This window comes from Triticum aestivum, chromosome 7B (assembly GCF_018294505.1).
Source record: "Triticum aestivum cultivar Chinese Spring chromosome 7B, IWGSC CS RefSeq v2.1, whole genome shotgun sequence".
NCBI classification, from domain to species: Eukaryota; Viridiplantae; Streptophyta; class Magnoliopsida; order Poales; family Poaceae; genus Triticum; species Triticum aestivum.
In genome coordinates, this window is record NC_057813.1 from 182,888,039 (window position 1) to 182,907,868 (window position 19,830).

The 19,830-nt window shown below is 45.1% G+C and overlaps 1 protein-coding gene across 2 annotated transcripts; it reads left to right on the forward strand.

Annotated features, from left to right (window-relative positions):
* The first annotated feature begins 1,947 nt into the window (after positions 1-1,947).
* LOC123157318 (peroxisome biogenesis protein 5) lies at positions 1,948-18,950 on the forward strand. Of its 2 annotated transcripts, XM_044575571.1 has the most exons (15): positions 1,948-2,236; positions 2,962-3,087; positions 3,161-3,314; positions 3,402-3,595; positions 3,803-4,093; positions 4,926-5,045; positions 5,856-6,026; positions 6,702-6,871; positions 7,122-7,365; positions 9,841-9,925; positions 10,317-10,426; positions 15,724-15,948; positions 16,640-16,705; positions 18,351-18,445; positions 18,543-18,950. In XM_044575571.1, the coding sequence occupies exons 1-15, from the start codon at positions 2,120-2,122 to the stop codon at positions 18,619-18,621; spliced, it is 2,247 nt and encodes a 748-aa protein (XP_044431506.1). In that variant the 5' UTR covers positions 1,948-2,119; the 3' UTR covers positions 18,622-18,950. The 2 variants fall into 2 exon arrangements, with proteins under 2 accessions (XP_044431506.1, XP_044431507.1); XM_044575572.1 differs by lacking the exon at positions 5,856-6,026 and having other exon boundaries at positions 1,970-2,236.
* The last annotated feature ends 880 nt before the right edge of the window (positions 18,951-19,830 follow it).

A 19,830-nucleotide genomic window follows, 5' to 3' on the forward strand; every position in this document is an offset into this window, starting at 1 on the left:
GCTCCAACGTTAGATAAGGGTAGCTCCTAACCCGTCGGCGTGGTGGCATGGATACCTGATTATGGTGGCAGCCGACGAGTGAAAATGTGGAGGTGGACGACGATTGGAAAGTGGCGGTGACGGAAGGGAGGAGAGGAAATGTGGACGGGTAGAGTTTCAATGTCGGCGTCCGCCTGAAAAAGTAGGGCTAGGGGCCTTGTGCAGTCCGCCGGAGTGCCAACATGCGACACCATCGGTCCATCAGAGGAGACGAGCTTCAGACCGCTGGGTTTCAAAGTGTTTTCTTGGGGGACCCGCATGTTAGTTCAACGTGGTGGGCGCGCCTGGGCCTCCCCATGCCCGCCTCAGATTTGGGTTGGATATGAGAGTTACCGGTCAGCCTGGGCGATTGAGGCCGGCTTGAGCGCCCGTCTAGATTGCTTTTTTTTTTATCGGTCAGTGATCGGGCCGTCTGCCCGGTCGTTTGAGGGGGGTTTGAGGCGCCTGACTATAGATGCTCTTACATGGGAGGAGATGGTTGCCATGCAAGATTTTGAAGCTAACTTGTGGCGAAGGTGTAAAAAACTAAAAATACTATATGCCATGTTTCATGGTGAAATTGAGAATGGCTTTAGGGCATCTCCAAATCGGACTCTCAAATCGCCCACAAGTGTTTGGACCGAGCTGTCTGCATGCACTTTGCCATTTAACGTCGTCCCGCATATGCCCACAGACCAATCCATCTGTTCGAAATCCCGCAAACCGAAAGCAAACAAGGAAGGCTTTGCGGAAGTCTGGACACCGGCCTAGCCAATCAAAAGCCACCTCGTACCTTTCGTACCTCTCTCCTCTTTGTCCGAAAGATAATTAGCTTGGCGTTTGGTGGAATCCTACTACGGGCGCGGAAGCCACTAATCACACGGTGACTAGCGCTAACTTCGTCGAAAGGTTGCTAAACTATTTAAAGCTTCAAGTGCTTCAACGGTGGAAGGTTGCTAGCCAAACATTACTAGCTTTGGCGGGAGGTTGCTAAAACTTCCTGTGATTCAGTGAAGGTTGTCAGGTGCTTTTATCAAACTATTTTCTTTTTCTTATCAAGTTAAGGTAATAGAAACAAAAATTTGAGATATATGTTGGATGACCGACTTGTATCCCATCTCTAAAAACCATCCGGATCAGTCAACGGACAAATATCATGTCCGCTGTAGGGGTCTGTCATTGGAGATGCCCTTAGAGCTAGACATTTTAACATAGTAGAAATAGTGAATTGCATTTTTACCTCTAGTTTCATGTTTGTGACAGAAATAATCCATTTAACAGTTTTCCCCACATTTTTACGCAATTTAAGCAAATTTGTGGCATAAATCACCCCATCCATTTTTTTGGTTTCAGTGATGATTGTGCATTGCCACGTAGGCGGTTAATTTACCCTGATTCACTCTTGGCGTCCTGATCTCCTCCTTCTCCGCGGTGCCGATGCCATTGACTTGTACAACGAGGTCGTTCTTCTCCACCATGGCCAGTTGCTCCGTCGACAACCTCTCGCCCGTCCGGCCCGAGCCCTTCTGCACCGACCTTTAACGTTGATCGTTCAACCTCGCATGGAGCATTTTGCACAAAGAAATTCCTAAGCACTTCGCAGAAAAGTGCAAGAAATTTGCAAGAGCAAAATTGGGAGAATTCCAGCGTTTTCACACCGACTAAAATAGGACGACTTCAAAGTCTTCAACCAACTTGAAATTTGATTTTTTTAAGAGAGAAAAACGTTTCCTGTTTTCACACTGGAACGCGAATGTTTGGACTAAAATAGGAAAGACTTCAAGTCTTCAACCAACCTGCAATTTGGAATGGAATTTTTTAAAGGAAAAAAATAGTTCCCTGTTTTTCTCGTGTGTGAACGAAAAAAAAAGTTTCTAACCACGCATACGTACTCTACACAGAAAAAAAAAATCTCTCACGTGTCCTGGCCTTATCGGGTCCACAACAGCTTACTCCTCCCCAGGCCCGCCAAGCCACCGCGCCGCGCACGACTCCTCCCTCCCTCTCCCTCCCCATCTCCTCGGGCTGAACGCCTCTCGCCGCCGGCGATCGGAGCAGCGCCAGCGCCTCCTTCCGGTGCCGGCGGGGGCCTTCGGCGGACATGGGGACGCGCCACCTCATCACCGGCCAGAACAACTGCGCCCCGGATGGGGCATCCTCCTCCAACCCATTCGGCGCCCTTGCCAACACCCTCCTCGGCCAGTCCAACAAGGCGGAGGTAAACCCTAAGCCCGTCGCCCCGTCGGCTAAGACTCTCGAGCTTAAGGGCTTGCCCTCTGCATCTGCGATAGCCTGGATCAATTGGCGCCCTTTAGGTTTTTCGTGCTCATATGCTACTTCTGTTGCGCGAAGCTAGTGCTACATCCCGTGCGGTCTTGAAGCGCTGAAGAATATTGTTGATTCGTGGGTTGTGCTGTCGCATGTCTCTGATTGCTTGGTGTATTGATTTAGACTGACTAGATGGGCCAGAACTATTACTGGTTCATGGTTCCGTATCTGTTCCCTTTTACCTTACTCCGAAACCATGCTCTAAAGTGCTGGGCGAGATACTTGAGTCAGTGCTTCGTAAATTATAAGCTACCAAGTTCGCTATAATATCGGCAGGCTTCTCTATTCCTATTCTGTTATCTTGTTAAAAAAGGAGTAAAGGATTAAAAGAGCTCATCGTGCTAGGATTCTAACCTTTAGCACACTCATTTCACCAGTTTAAGTTTACTCTGTTAATTAACTTATCTGAGAATCTCTGATTGACCTTATTCTGAACATATCAGTCATGAGGTATATGTGAAGACATATTTTTTTGTCTCCTACCAGCTTCCATGTTCCTTTATAAGAATTTGTGCGGATTAAGTTGGAAATACGGGATGTTTAACATCTAAATGCATTGAAAGATTATAGCTGAAGTCCAAGAAAATATTGGTTATAGCATTTTCTTTTGTGCAGTCACTAAAGGGACTTCCTGGAGCCTCAGTTAGTGTTCCAACTACGTCTGATTATAGCACAGCTCCACTGTCTACTGTCCCTGGCTCTGAGAATGAGTTCAAGCAAGATCAACGGCCATTTGCACGGGTAATGGTGATTCTCCAAAACTGTCTTTTTGTGGCCCGTTTGGCCACTCCTAACTGTTGTTGAACACTTGCAGGGTGCCGACTTCATGCGTGGGGGTCCTGCTAATGATTGGGTTGAATCTTTTCGCCCTCCGGGGCATTCTGCATTTGGAGGGCCAGAAGCAAACTTTGCAGAGTTTGAGCAAATTTATAACAATGCAGGCCCTACCTTGGGACCGGCCTTGGATGGTAGATTTCTGTGTCTTAGAATTTCTGTGTACTGTGAATGCTTGTCTATTAACCTCACATTGCAATGACTCCTAACTTCTGTTCCAGGTCCGCCACAAAGGGTCTTATCTGGTGTTCTGCATTCTTTTCTTTCAAGTGGCCGAGCTGGTGTGCCATTTCAACCTGTCCCAGTACCAGCTCTTGGTTTGTCCGAAGCCGACAAACAATGTATACGTGATCGCAGCTGCATAATGGCACGCCATATTTTGGCCGATCAACCTGAAGAATATATACAAGCACAGGTTAACTTTTCTCATTTGTGACTGGAATTGCCATTGACCATACAACTTTGCTCACAACACTTATTTCTGTCCTTTCTCCATTAGCTTAGCTCAGTAGTTTCCTGTTGACTTGCTTGACATTCAAAGTTCCATGTGCTGCCTATGTTTCGTTGATGAATGTTTACTAGAAGAACATTCATGAATGTAACACTTTTATCCGTATATCAGGTGAATACACTGCTGCATTCTCTTGATATTGACAATAGTCATCGAATGAAAAATCCCCTGCATGGGCCGTACCCAGAGATGGAGGAGTACTGGAATCAGTCCCAAAGTGCTTTGAGATCTGGCCCAATGCACAATGCTGCAAATAATTGGATTAGTGAGTTCGGCAAGCAAAACAATAACCCTGAGGGTTGGATCACTGAGTTTGGCAAGCAGAATAATAACCCTGAGGGTTGGGCGCACTCTTTTGAGCAGCAATATGGTCCCAATGGATGGGCCTCTGAGTTTGAACAGGTCAGAGCCTTCTAAAAGCCTGTTTGACATTTTCACAACCATCAATTGCGAAGCATGTTTTTTCATTGTTTATACTTACCATATGAGCAGACAATGCATCCTAGAGCCAAGTTCAGCCATGCTGAAGATACTGTTTAGCTTCTAGGCCAGTATAACTATGTTGCAATTGGTACCGTTTTATCTGGATAATCTGATTGCCCAATAAATGATGATATCTGGCTATCTGTGTATCCAAATGCAATTCTGGATTTTATTTGTATCTGTACATGCGCTGCAGTATTCTTGAGTTTGTTCTGTTTCTACTGGAATTTTCTCGTAAACATTAGAAAATTATGTTTTCCATTTTCGTGAGTAAATACCTAATATCCAACAGGAAACACAATCCAATAAGAAAGTTTGTTTGAGAAGGATATGTGTGTTTGGTTTGGTATGCCATTACCCAGTTGTAATCTGATAGTTTCTCTACCCTATCCATTGAGCGAGATATTATGGTATCTATGAGTAATTGTATGCTGTATTTAGAAATATAGTTTAAGATATTCTTTGTATATGTATGTGTGTGTATTTTAGACAGTCTTATGTAAACATAGAATTCTTACTTTTACTATATGTAGTTATTCTAGAACATGAGGTGATAAAGGATCACATCCTTTCAATATATCTCTTAAATATTAACTAGTTTTAGTTGGCTTATAAAGTAAAAAAATAAATAAAGCCTTGTAATTTGTATGGAAATCTGCATACTCGTCATAATTTAGTTTCCTTCTGCACGAGCATGTTCATTTGTGGGATACATGGCTTAAATTATGCTATGTACTTTATGTTGTCTCAGCATCAGTCTCAGATGGCCATGGATCAGATGGGAGGAGCGAACATGGCGAATCTCGCAGCTATGCAGCAATCCCGTATGCTTGCAGAAACATTATCAAGTAACAATGACCCAAAGTTCCAGGTATTTATGATGGCCTGGTTGTACATGTAACTCTATTAGCTTGCACATTGTTTTTACCCACTACAGTGAAAATTTGCTTGAACAACAATTCATCATAATTTATTTTTCTTCTCCATAAGGAAATATCCTACTCATGTTATCTCTGTGATTGATGTGATTGCATTTGCATCTTGATATGTTAGGCTAAACCTTAATGTTCTAGATTAGGTCCAACAGGCCTAAAGTATCTCAATGAATCCTCCAAAAGTCAGATCAAACCTCCTAAATAGGATCTTGCTTTCCAAACTGATAGAGAAGAACCTCTATTGGATATGCAGAAATGAACTAACATATTGTAAATGAGTGTTGTATTGTTTCTTCTTATTGGCATACGACACACTATTGATATATCGTGTTATACCACACACGTGTCCAATATTTCTGTTTATGTCAAAAACACTATTTTTCAGTGGCAATTGGGGTGATATGAAATCCTATTTATTTATTATATATGTTCTGCCAGATATTCTACGGATACCGCCTATTACATTTCATGGTTCAGACACAAATTTTGTGGATGTTGGATCATGAGGACTCTTTCTTAAGCCTGTATCTTTCACCAGTAATAATATTGTTTATTTACATTAAGTTAATCAACTGTATTGCTTGCAACCTTATATTATACTCCGTAAAGAAATATAAGAGCGTTTAGATCATTAGTGATCTAAACGCTCTTTTATTTCTTTACGGAGGGAGTACTATATATAGGATCATCATTATGATCGTCCTGTCTTAAGCACCTGATGACACTTTCTTTTTCCTTTTTGGAAGAATTCTAAATTCTTCCAGTTTGTTTCAAAGATGAGCCGTGGTGAACTTATTATAGAAGATAACCAAGTAAAACAAGGTTCAGCATCCCAATCCAATGGCTGGGCTGATGAATTTCAAACACAGCATAATGCTAATGCAAATTCTTGGGCAGATCAGTTTGTGCATGAAGAGGTAATACCAGAGAGCTGGATGCATTTAAATGATTGTATGGTGTGCTAAATGGGGTTTAGTTTTCACCTGAGAGCTGGATGTATGTAAATTAATGCATTCCATGGTCAAACGGGGTTCTAGTTTTTCCAGGCAATGTAAAAAAAGGAACAGTGGTGTAATAATGGTATCGTCATTTAGCAACACTAGATGATGCCCCAAGCATTGCTACAGGAATCTTGTTGGATTATGCATAAATAGTTGCTTAAAAAACATATAAAACTAATGGAAAGCAAATGTAAGCTTAAAAAGGTGAAAAACATGAAGCATATAAAAAGAGAATAAAAAATGAATTCCAGTTAACAGAATATCATTTCTAACAAAAAATGTGAAGGATGAAATACGTCGGTATGCTGCAATCGCCCAAAGCATATACTGTCAATATAAAATCCATTGAAAAATAACTTATAACTAACATGCACAAACTGATGATGTGGCAGCCCTGCATGCATAGAGTAATGCGAAAAACATGTAATTTATGACTTGCATGGCAGGACTTGCTCATGTGGCATGCTTGCATGTGTAGGAAAAATAGGTAGTGGGTTGTAGCTATTTAGGAATAGTACATTGATGTCCCTTCTTTCACACTTACATCTGCTGGGCACTGATAATTTTGCCTCACTAATACTTGTTCTACAGCTTTCACAAGGGGCCGATAATTGGGTTAGTGAGTTCTCTAGTGAACAGAATCAGAGTGGGCTCAAAGAGAAGTGGGTCGATGAGTTCTCCAAATTGAATATGGATGATTGGACAGAGGAGTTCAGTGGAGGAGCTTTTGGTGAGAGCTCTGCTGATCCATGGGCAGATGAGTAAGTACAAGTCTCTTGTTTCTGTGTCTTTGCTAATAGTATTAAGGTTGAGCTAACCTCTGTTGCTTCTTTCTTGATATGTTACCTGACCAATTTCTGTGTCAGATTACTAAAAGAACCTAGAGCTTGGTTAATATTCATTGAGAAGTCATTTGTTTTTACCATTGGTTGGTTATGCTCTGTTTTACAGAAGCCCCTTACGCATAGCAATTGCAGCTTACCATTAAATATCATTGTACATTGTTTGTAGGTTTCAGAACCAACTGTCAGCTTCCAAAAGTTCTGGCGCTTCTCGAGGGGTTTATGTTTTTTCCGAGATGAACCCATATGTTGGTCATCCTAATCCAATGCAGGAAGGGCAGGAGCTCTTTCGGAAGGGCCTCTTAAGTGAAGCTGCTCTTGCTCTGGAGGCTGAAGTTTTAAAGAACCCTGATAATGCTGAAGGTTGGAGGTTGCTTGGAGTAACACATGCTGAAAATGATGATGACCAGCAGGTATTTGTGCCCCTCGTTAATTTTAGATGCTGTGATGTTCTGATGTTCATATGGCGAGTTAGGGATGAAAAATGGAGCGGAAACAGCCGGAATTGAGTGATGTCACATTTGTTTTCATATTTTTTTAGTGGGAGCAGAAACAAATACAGATACCCTGGGCAGAGGTATGGAGCGAATACGGCACATTCGCTGGAGCAAAAAGAACCCTTGAACTATCCAGGCGTGGCGCGTACGTAGGCATCAGAGAGGTTTACCGGCGTAGAAGGGTGGAATGTGGCGGTAAAAAAATTGAAATATCCGATATCCATATTCGAGAAAACCCCCTATATTGCAAGTCAACATTGGCATCCGAACTAAAATGAAAATGGATGTGGAAAATATCTGGATTCTTTTTACAAATACAAATATTGTATGGGATTTTGAAACAAATGTGGATATGAAACTGGATATATCCGTATCCGGAAAAAAAACATGTTAGCCAATTTAAGCAATTCTAGCCCTATATGCTAAGTACTCCCTCCGTTTCTTTTTAGTCTGCATATATGATTTGTCTAAATTCAAACTTTGTAAAGTTTGACCAACTATATAAGAAAAAATATCAATATTCACAATATGGAATCAATATCATTAGATGCATCATGAAATTAATTTTCATACTATAGAACTTTTGTATGTAAATGTTGATATTTTTAAGATAAATTTGGTCAAACTTTACGTAGTTCGACTTCAAACAAATTTTATACGCAGAGTAAAAAAAAACGGTGGGAGTATCCAACATAAGAGCATCTCCAATACGTGCCCTAAAATAGTGCAGGATCACTTTTTACATCACGAGGGGCCAAAAACGCTGATCCAATAGGTGCCATATATATGCAAAAAGTTTTACTCCAAATATACAAGACCTACACCAAGTGTTGCAAATTTTGCAACACCAGGGGGGCCACTCGGGACCACACAATTTTGGTGTTGTAAAAAAGCACTGGGAAGGAGGTTTTTGGTGTTGTAAAAAGCACTTTTAGGTGTTGCAAATTTTGCTCCAACCATAATTTGGTGCCTTATTATAGGGCACCTATTGGAGATACTCTAAAAGCCTAAAAAGTCGTCGAATCTTACTTATTTTTTGTATGATCGAACTTAGAAACTATTATGCATTATAGTAGTATGTATTAGGTTTCACGCTCCAACCAGTTGCTCCAAAAATCCAAACTGATGGAGAAGGTTGGGCATTCCGCATATACCAACACCCCCACTCGTGTGCAGTCTTTATCAGTCTTGCTGCGTGCCTCAAACGTGGAAGGGAGCGAGCAGCAATTGTAGAAAACAATCACACTAGCCAGGACTCGAACTCGAGACCTCTGTCTCTGATAGCATACCATGCTTCATGCACCAACCAGTTTCTCCAAAAGTCGAACTGATGGAGAAGGTTGGGCATTCCCCATATACTTCAACAGTGTTTCTCTGTCTACTGGTCTGTCATTGATTTATTGTATGCTGCGAGTCGATTATCTTAGGTCATATAATTGTTGACTTATTTCTTTTACCTAACATATGTCACTAAATTATAAGATATTTGTATCGGTTCTGAATTGCAAAAACACCTGATCCATATCTATATTCGAGTAACATCCTCTCCGTACTCATATTCAGCATTCATATTTGTTTTTGAAATATGAAAACGGAAGTGGGAAGGGTACTATCCGATCCGTTTCCACCCCTATTGGCATAAGGCATCGACGTCAACCGAGGAGGGCAGTGGCCCCGCGACAGATGATGGTGGTGGAGGCGCTCTGGTTGCATGGCAACGCAGCAAAGATGGATGGGTGGCAGCGTGTGGGCTCGGGATGATTGGATGGCGCCACGGCGGCGTGCTCGCCTGCTCTGTCCTTTGTCAATTAGGGACAGGGGATTAGGTTAAGGTTGTATTTGCATTCCGGTTGGCCCACACATTGCATGTGTGCTGTTCACTGTTGTCCGCCACACACAGCCATGGTAATAACGGAAGTTTCCGTATTTATGGAAACAGATATTTCGTTTTCGTGGCTGTTCTGCCAAAAAATGTTGTACCGTTTTTGTTTCCCTTTCTGTCTAAGAAATTCTGTTGTGCAAGATTTCCATTTTCACATTTTTTTCCGTTTCTGTTTTTCTGTGGACCAGACACAAAGATTCCGCTCCGTTTTCATCCCTATACCAAGTATTGGATGTATTGGATGCATCATGTTTGTTCATGACCGAGTTTAGATCATCTTCAAGGAATATTGTTTTATCTAGTCTGAAAGGCCAAAGCAATATGCTAATTCTCGTGACTAATGATGTGAACCATTCTCTAATGTAGTTTACCTCACAAGAATTAGATATTCATATATACAAAACAAATAAAAAATGTTAGTTCTAAGAATCTTGGGATCTATGGGATGGGCTCCATGCTTCTTCTTTGCTAAAAGAGTCTGCTATTATTAATTATTTCCTTGCTTTCAGGCCATAGCTGCAATGCTGCGTGCCCAGGAGGCCAATCCTACCAACTTGGAAGTTCTTCTTGCTCTTGGTGTCAGTCACACAAACGGTGAGTGTTATTTATGTGAGCATTTCAGTGACCTGCTTAATCTGCTGGAGTTGCTCTTATAAGAAATGAAGTGGTAGAAGGTAGGATTGGAAGTTAACAGGTATCTGCATTGTGCAAGCTAGTTTCAATTGTAAAAACTAAGCCATCCTCCAGGTTTTTCAATTTTCATTTACAGTTGGAAAAACTTCCCAATGCTCCAAGCCTCTCCTCCTCCCCAGTGTGTAATAAACTAATAATGCTGCAATAGTTGTGCTCATAACATGTTCTAATATATTTTGAAATTCTGTTGAAGTAGGAAATTTGTCGAAATAGGCCGACTTTCGGTTTTTATACTTCAATATTTGTGTATACCATCATGAGAGGATCTATTTATTTTATATGATTACTGCAGAGTTGGAACAGGGAGAAGCATTAAGATATCTTTCGAGATGGCTTCAGAATCATCCAAAGTATGGAGCTCTCGCCGCTCCCCACCAAACTGATTCACCATATGGTCCAGATGTAAGTGAGGGATATGTAATTCATAATGATGGTGTACCAAACGAACAATTTTAACTTGTTAAACCTTTCCATCTGCAGCTTCCAAATGGTATTCTGTATAACTGTCTCAGTTTATTGTACCTTTCTGTGAGATATTATTGTTAGAACAGGGTTGTGCTGTGTGTGTAGTTATCATATTGTATAGGGGCTTCTTTGCTTATTTCCCTTCATGTATATGTGCTGGCCTGTTGGCCCGATGGAATATAGGCTCACTTCATAACATGGTATAAGAGCTAGGGTTAGGTTCCCCAGCCGCCGCCGCCGCCTCTGGTCGCCGCCGCCGCCGCGGCCGCCGCCGGCCGCCGCTCCTCTCTTCATCGAGCCTCTCCCCTCTTCTTCCTGGTAGCTGCTACCGCCTGCTGGTCCAGGCCGCCGCCGTTCCAGGCCGCTGCTGCCGCCGTCCTTCCCGGCCGGCGTCGCCGCCTCAACGTGCTGCTGCTGCTCTTCAACGAGCTGCTGCTGCTGCTGCTCCTCTTCTCTGCTGCTGCTGCTGCTCTTCTTCAACGAGCTGCTGCTGCTGCTCTTCTTCAACGAGCTGCTGCTGCTGCTCTTCAAAGTGCGGCTGCTGCTGCTCTTCTCCTCCTGGTCTGCTGCTGCCATCAAGCTGTGCCTCCTGCTGCTGCTGGTCTTCAACGAGCTGCTGTTGCTGCTCTGCTGCAATGGCGCCCTCCACCACCACCGGTGCTGTCCCAGTCCCACGATGTCCTGTTATCTTCAACGGACAGAACTACAGGGACTGGGTGCAGCACATGAAGCTGCACATGAGGGGCCAGCTGGTCTGGGAGCACCTCTCTGGTGCTCTGCCTTGTCCCCTGCTGCCCACTCCTCCAGCTGAGTTGGCCTTCCCTGTTGATGCCGATGAAACCAAGCAACGTGAGATGCTAGATGCTTTTGAAGAGGCCACTGAAGAGTATCAGAATCAACACCACTTATACAAGCAATGGACAAATGATGATGCTCGAGCCTCTTCTATCTTGGTGAACAGCATGGATGTTGATCTCACCATGGATGTGGTGGCCCTTACCACTGCATATCAGATGTGGGAGCACCTTCGCCATCGCTATGAGTCTACAGGGGATGCCATGTATCTCTCTGTTGTTCGTCAAGAGCAACAACTACAACAGGGAGATGCTACTGTGGATGATTTCTACAAGGAGATGTCGGCGGTGTGGCGCCAATTGGACTCTCTGGGAGCTGATGTTTGTCGCAGATGTCAGTGTTGTGTGCGGCAACAAGCTAAGCTGGAGGTTCGTCGCCTCTACGACTTCCTCACTCGCCTCCGGCCGGAGTTCGAGCAGAGTCGTGCTCAGCTATTGGCACGCCATCCTCGGCTCTCTACTCTGGAGGCCCTTGCTGAGGTGCGATCTGAGGAGGTGCGCCTACGGAGCACGGGCTTATTGCCATCCTCTTCAGCAGTCCTGGCTGCCCGCGTTCCACCACCGCTGCCTGGTGTGCCCTCTTCTACACAGGTGGCAGCAACCTCCACTAGTGCAAGCAGGATGGTCACATGATCACGGAGTGCATCAAGAGGAGGAAACAGGGTCGCCGTGGTGGCCGTCCTCAAAAGGACTCGGGAGGCTCCTCTAATTTTCGTGAGGGCTCCCTTGAGAAGGTTCACCAGGAGATGCTCACCTTGCTGCGCCGCCTTACTGCTTCTGCACCATCCTCAGGTTCTGCTGGTTTTGCTGGTCAGACGTCTGGTCCACCACCGCACTCTTCGTCAGGTACATCTTTGCCCTGGATTCTTGATTCTGGGGCCTCCTTCCACATGACACCACACAGAGATCATCTTTGTGCTGTCAATTCCGTGCCTTCTCCTCTTACAGTTCAGACTGCAGATGGCACTTCTCTTTCTGTTGCCGCAAGAGGGACTCTTTCCACGTCTTCTTTTCATGTCCCTGCCGTTTCTCATGTTCCTAAACTGACTATGCAACTTCTATCTGCTGGTCAACTTACTGACTTGGGTTGTCGTGTTATTCTGGATTCTGACTCTTGTTGTGTTCAGGATCGTCGTACGGGGACTCTGGTTGGGATCGGTCCTCGGCGCCATGACTCTCAGCGCCTTTGGGAGCTCGATTGGCTGCGCCTTCCTTCCGCTGCGTCCTCTAGCCAGTCGGACATCACCACCCCTTTTGCTTCAGCTGCCACCTCCACCACATCCTTCGCTCAGTGGCATCATCGATTGGGTCACATTTGTGGCTCCCGCTTGTCTTCTTTGGTTAGGAGTGGTGTTCTAGGGTCTGTATCTGGTGATAGTTCACTAACTTGTATGGGTTGTAAGCTTGGCAAGCAGATACAACTTCCATATCCCTCTAGTAATTCTGTTTCTCAACGACCTTTTGAACTTGTTCACTCTGATGTATGGGGTCCTGCCCCCTTTGTTTCGAAAGGGGGTCACAAATATTATATAATTTTCATTGATGATTTTTCTCGCCACACTTGGATCTACTTTATGTCATCTCGTAGTCAAGTGCTTCAAATTTACAAGTCGTTTGCTACCATGGTTCGCACTCGGTATGATTCCTCTGTTCGAGTTTTTCGTGCTGATTCGGCTGGTGAGTACTTATCTCGTGCGCTTCGTGGTTTCCTTGCTGAACAGGGTACCCTTCCTCAGTATTCCTGTCCTGGTGCACACGCTCAAAATGGGGTGGCTGAACGCAAACATCGTCACGTCCTTGAGACTGCTCGGGCTCTTCTTTTATCTTCTGCTGTTCCCCCGCACTTTTGGGCTGAGGCTGTCTCTACCGCTGTTTATCTCATTAATATTCAGCCTTCTGTTGCTCTTCAGGGAGGGATACCAGTTGATCATCTAGGTGATGGTCCAGCTGATTATAGTGGTCTACGCCTGTTTGGTTGTGCCTGTTTTGTTCTTCTCCACCCTCATGAACGCACCAAATTGACTGCTCAATCTGTTGAATGTGTTTTCCTTGGCTACAGTTTGGAGCACAAAGGTTACCGTTGCTGGGACCCTATTGCTCGAAGACTGAGAATCTCCAAAGATGTCACTTTTGATGAGTCTCGCTCCTTCTACCCTCGTCATTCTTCTACTGCCACAACCGAGTCGTTAGTCGAGCCTCTCTCTTTTTTGACTCTACCTGATTCTTCACCTTTATCGTCACCTGGTAGGTCCACTCCTAGCCTTTCACCTGTGTCTGCTCATGAGCTTCAGCTTACACAGGACGAGGTTTCTATTCCTGACTCTCCTACTCGGGTTGAGCCATCCACTCTCTCTCCTTTTCCTTTTACCTACTCCCGTCGTGCTCAACACCCTTCTCCCTCTGATGCGCCACCTTCCACTTCCCCTCTCTCTCCGCTTCCTTTTGTCTACTCCCGTCGTGCTCGGCACCCTTCTCCCTCGGATGCGCCCACTTCCACTTCCACTCCTTCCCTGTTGGGTCCCATTCCTTCAGAACCACCTACCCCTCCTGCTCCTCGGTATAATCTGCGTGATCGCCACACTCTCCAGCCTCCTGCGTACTATGTTGCTGCTGCTACCACTCTTGTTGAGCCGTCTACATATCGTGAGGCTGCTGCTCATTCTGAATGGCAGCATGCTATGGCAGAGGAAATTCATGCTCTTGAGCGCACAGGCACTTGGGACCTTGTACCCCTGCCTACAGGCGTTAGACCCATCACTTGCAAATGGGTCTACAAGGTTAAGACACATTCAGATGGTTCTCTCGTGCGCTACAAAGCTCGTCTTGTTGCGCGTGGCTTCCAGCAGGAGTATGGTCGTGACTATGATGAGACTTTTGCTCCTGTTGCTCACATGACCACTGTTCGCACTCTTTTGGCTGTTGCTGCTGTTCGACAGTGGTCCATCTCTCAATTAGATGTCAAGAATGCCTTCTTGAATGGTGAGCTGCGGGAAGTGGTCTATATGCAGCCGCCTCCTAGCTATACTATCTCTGATGGCACTGTCTGTCGCCTTCGGCGTGCTCTTTACGGGCTGAGACAAGCTCCTCGTACCTGGTTTGAGCGTTTCTCCGCCGTCATCACAAGGATCGGGTTCTCTGCTAGTGTTCATGATCCTGCTCTGTTTATTCACACTTCTCCTCGCGGTCGCACCCTTTTACTACTCTATGTTGATGACATGATTATCACAGGGGCTGACCACCAATTCATTGATTTTGTGAAGAAACGTCTACATGAGCAATTCTTGATGACTGATTTGGGTTCTCTTCGCTACTTTCTTGGACTTGAGATCATTTCTTCCCCTGAGGGTATTTATCTCTCTCAAGAGAAGTACATCCAAGATCTTCTCACTCGTGCCTGCCTCACTGATCAGCGCACGGTTGACACTCCTATGGAGTTTGGTCTCCATCTTCGTCCTGGTGAGGGTGAACCCCTTGCAGATCCCACACGCTACCGCCATCTTGTTGGGAGCCTTGTCTATCTAGGCATCACTCGTCCTGACATTTCTTATGCTGTGCACATTCTAAGTCAGTTTGTCTCTGCTCCCACTCAACTTCACTACAGTCACCTTCTTCGTGTTCTTCGTTACCTTCGTGGTACCGTGACTCGTCGCTTATTCTTCCCTCGCTCCAGCTCTCTTCAGCTTCAGGCCTACTGTGATGCTACCTGGGCCAGCGATCCCACTGATCGCCGCTCTCTCTCTGCCTATTGTGTTTTTCTTGGCTCCTCCCTGATTGCCTGGAAGACCAAGAAGCAGAATGCTGTATCTCGCTCCAGTGCTGAGGCTGAGCTGCGAGCTATGGCGTCCGTGACTGCAGAAATTACTTGGCTACGATGGCTTCTTCAGGATTTTGGTGTTTCCACTGCTACACCGACCCCTCTGCTCTCCGACAGCACTGGGGCACTCAGCATTGCCCGTGATCCTGTTAAGCATGAGCTCACCAAGCACATCGGTGTTGATGCCTCCTACACTCGTTCTCAGGTGCAAGACAGAATTGTGGCCCGTCAGTATGTGCCCTCGGAGCTTCAGCTTGCTGATTTTCTGACGAAAGCTCAGACACGGTCCCAACACAGCTTTTTCCTGTCCAAACTCGGTGTCCAAGATCCCCCTTGAGTTTGAGGGGGGGTGTTAGAACAGGGTTGTGCTGTGTGTGTAGTTATCATATTGTATAGGGGCTTCTTTGCTTATTTCCCTTCATGTATATGTGCTGGCCTGTTGGCCCGATGGAATATAGGCTCACTTCATAACAATTATTAACTGTAATCATGTGTCTGTACAATCTGTTTTCTGATCTTACTAAAAGTTATTAGTTTAGGATACTAAACGACCTACCTCTCACCAGGTTGTTAGATTGTTTAATGAAGCTGCTCAGATGTCGCCTGAGGATGCTGATGTCCACATAGTTCTGGGTGTCTTGTACAACTTATCAAGAGAATATGATAAAGCTATAGCTTCATTTAAGACGGCACTACAGCTGAAACCACAAGACTATTCTCTCTGGAACAAGCTCGGTGCGACCCAAGCAAACAGCATCCAGAGTGCTGATGCCGTACTGGCATACCAGCAGGTAATTATTTTTTGGAACGTGCTTGAACTTCAACTTTGGTGAAAGCTTCGTTCTGTTTTTAAGTGTATTTATATGCTTGGTTCAAGAAGTATAGCACTTTGTCTTTATCACAGACTCTGGCTATTCCTTTTTAAGGAATGCTCTGGCAGTTGTATTTCCAGTGCAAACTGCAAAAGCTAGCAGTATGATTATTGTCTGACAAAAATAGTTTAAAAATAAAGCGTTTCTATACATGTTGGAGCTAAAAAAACTGAAATGATCAACTAATGGACTGATTGGCGTATGGAAAGTAATGTCGCATATCACAAACATTGGGATTGGGGCAGCTAAATCCCTCTGTGGAATGTGGATAAGTTTCTGTGTGATTGACACCAAGATTGTGTTTGCTGCTGCGTGTAGGCTTCTTGCATCACAGTATATCAGATGAGATATAATCAAATTATTTGTGATGCAGTGCAATCCCATTGATTTGGTGTCCAATCCTACAAATACATGTTTATTTGCATCCTTCACTTATTTTTTTAGTATAAACTATAAAGTGGATGACTGATGAAAACCATCTTAGTGTGCATTTCAGAAAATACGGGTATACTAAAGAGTACCCCAGGTCTTTGGCTTATTACTTTGGATGTTGATTGTGGTATGCTAAAAAGTGCTTGGAAGTAACCCCAAATGTTGCTTGTTATTTCAGGCTCTAGATTTGAAGCCCAACTACGTCCGTGCATGGGCTAATATGGGAATTAGCTATGCCAACCAGGTAATTCTTGTATGGCACAATGATCGCTCAATCATGTTGTTGACTGTATAATTGCATTTTTCGCAAATACCCTGTGATGCGAGATAAGAAACCTTATATTGAGTTAACATTACTCCACTGGCCCACTAACATGCTTGTCATCATTACATAAGTGAGTTTATGTTCTTTCACTTTTATTATTGAAATGGTTGTCTTGTTATCATGCTCTCTCAATACTATAAAAATTTTGGGCACTTTTTGTACAATGAATGTCACCTAGTGAATAATGTGATTAAGCGCAGACGGTTATAATGTGAACTACTCATTTACCGGCCTTGTCGTGTGGGGATGGCGGATCCGGTCGTCGACGGACCCTAATGCAGAGCCACGACCGGGAACCATGGTGGTTCGTGGCCTCGGGCGGTGCACCTCCTCGTGGCCTCGGGCGGTGCACCTCCGTTCCTTGTTGGCATGGTGCTTGACAGGATGTGGTGGTTGTGCTAGGATGTGGTGGTTGTGCTGTGTCCGGTGGCTCTGTTCTCGGTCGTCAATGGATCCGGCAGCTGGCGCTGGTGATTGGCCATTGGTGGTCTTTGCGACGCGCGGAGCGGCGATGGCGACGACCTTTTCATCGGCGGGTTGGTTCGTTGGTGGTGGTGGTGGTGGTGCTTGGTGGACTTGCCGACACGGATGCGGGTTGGGTGTTGGGAGCTTGGGTGAAGACCCTGTCTCGGCCTTGGGCATGTAACTGGCGATGGCGGCGGCTGCGGGCGTCGTAGACCTTCTTGAAGGCATCGCTGCTGTGCTGCCACACCCCTACCGCATGGATCCGGCTGGAAAACCCTAGATCCTGTGTGATCGGACGTTGTCGACGCCTTAGCGTTGTTTTCCCTCTCGAGGGCTTCGTCTTTGGAGCCGAGCATCGGCAAGTGGGACCAGTGGAAGGCGTCGGTGTCGGCGTCGAGGCTTCTATGGCAACGATAGCGGAGGCGTACGAAGTCGGATGCAAGGCAATGGTTGAGGTAGTCGGTTCTTCTCCGCCGTGTTCGTGGGATTACCTCGGGTTGCCTTGTTGCGGTGAAGTCGGAGCTGTGGTGGCGGGGCCGTGTGGCGACAATGACAGGCCGTGGTCTTTCGGGGCACCAACCTTGCATTGTTCTCCTTCGGAGCTCTCCATCAGAGTCGGAGCTGTGCTGCCGTTGATGCAGGTGGCTGAGTTTGGCATAGGTCTTTTTGTGTTCCACATGGCCTCTATGGTGAGGGTTCGGTTGATGTTCATCTTCAGCGAAGTCGGAGTCGCTTGCTCGGAGATTAGGGAGGGCAATGACGCCGAGAAGTGATGACGATGATGCCAGAGTGTATCTTGACGAGGCCCTCTTTGTTGAGGCGTGTGTGGGGTAGCATGTGTGCCGCTCGGCGGTTTGTGACGATTTTAGCCCGGTTTTCCATTAATTAACTGGATAACTCTCTTCTGCTTATTTAATAGATGAGGCAAATCTTTTGCCTTCGTTTCGAAAAAAAAAAAACTCACTAACGATGAACACCGAAATCTATCTTTATCCAATGGCGTGACAACTCAGCACAGGAATTCATTATGATAATAGATAACAGTTTTTCACATATAACCCCTGTTGCATGGTTGATTTCTAAGCTGCTCTCTATGCAGGGTCTGTACGAGGATTCCATTCGGTACTATGTAAGGGCGGTTTCCATGAATCCAAAAGCAGACAATGCCTGGCAGTACTTGAGAATTTCACTTGGGTATGTCGGATACACTTCCTTTTATCTACATGTGAACATGGACAGTTTATTATATGATGATTTTACCTTACTAACACCTTTTCCCCTTTCCAACCAGTAACGCTTCACGCAGTGATATGATTGCTGCATGTGATTCCCGCAACCTTGATGTCCTTCAGAAAGAGTTTCCCCTCTGAGTCCAAACATTCTAGACATTAGGAGGTCTCCACGATGAAAGGGTAGAAGGAAACTAGCAAAATGGGATGGTTTCCGTGGCTGCATATTCTGGAATGCGAAGGAGAAACAAACACAAATTGGCGGTCATTGTGTTACTGTATTTTTCTGTTTGCTGTAAGCTAATTGATCTTCTGTTTGCCGAGATGTTGAATGTATAGAAAGCCAGATTACCAGCCAATTTGTAGATGTAAAATCCCATGGCAGAAACAATGATTGCAACCGGGGGATAGAACATGTAATTCTGTATAAAGGAGGTACAAATGAATAAAAAGGCGGTTGTTGAATGGAACATGTTCTTCAGTTCTTGTGATGCACAATAAGATTTTTTTTTGAAACGGAGGCAAAAGATTTGCATCATATATTAAATAAGGAGAGAAGAGTTTGTTACAACACACACCCAGAATACGGCATGACAATTATTCTCGCAATAAAAAAGACCCTAACTTTGCCCCATGGTGATCCAAAGGTTTGCCTTGTCGATGATGGTGGTGATCCAAAGGTTTGCCTCGTCGATAATGATGTTGAGTAGAGTTGGCAGAGGCGTGCTCTTATGCCGGAACACTCTTGCGTTTCTCTTATTCCAAATGACCCATGACACAAGCATGGTAATCGAGGCCTTTGCTTTTTGGTTGGTGGTGCCCACGGCGCTCGTGCTCGTCAACCATGTCTTGACTGAGTCGAAGGAGCTCCACGTCGACGTGTCCATGTCTTGTATGAGAAATTTCTGAATAACCAAATTCCAAAGCTTCAACGTGAAGCAGCATCTGAAGAATAGATGTGTTTCACATTCTTGCACTCCCCTGCACAAGGGGCAAGGGCCACAATTTAGCCAACCCCGCTTAGCCAGTCTGTCGGCGGTCCAAATTCTATCTTGCAGTGTGAGCCAAGCAAAGAACTTGACCTTCGGTGGGGCCCAAGGCTTCCAAACCATTTGGTTCATGGGGAGAGGATCAAACCCAAAAATTGTGCCATGTAAGCAGAGGCCGCAGAGTAATGTCTAAAGTTCGAGTGTTTCCATACTATGTCGTCCTTAGCAAGCTCATCAAGATGCACCTCATGCAGAAGCATCCAAAGGGTGAAGAATTGTGTTACATGTTCGGTGAAAACAACCGAAGGTGGCCTGATTTTGAGGATCCACACGTTTTCTTTGAGGGCCCCCCATACCTTCC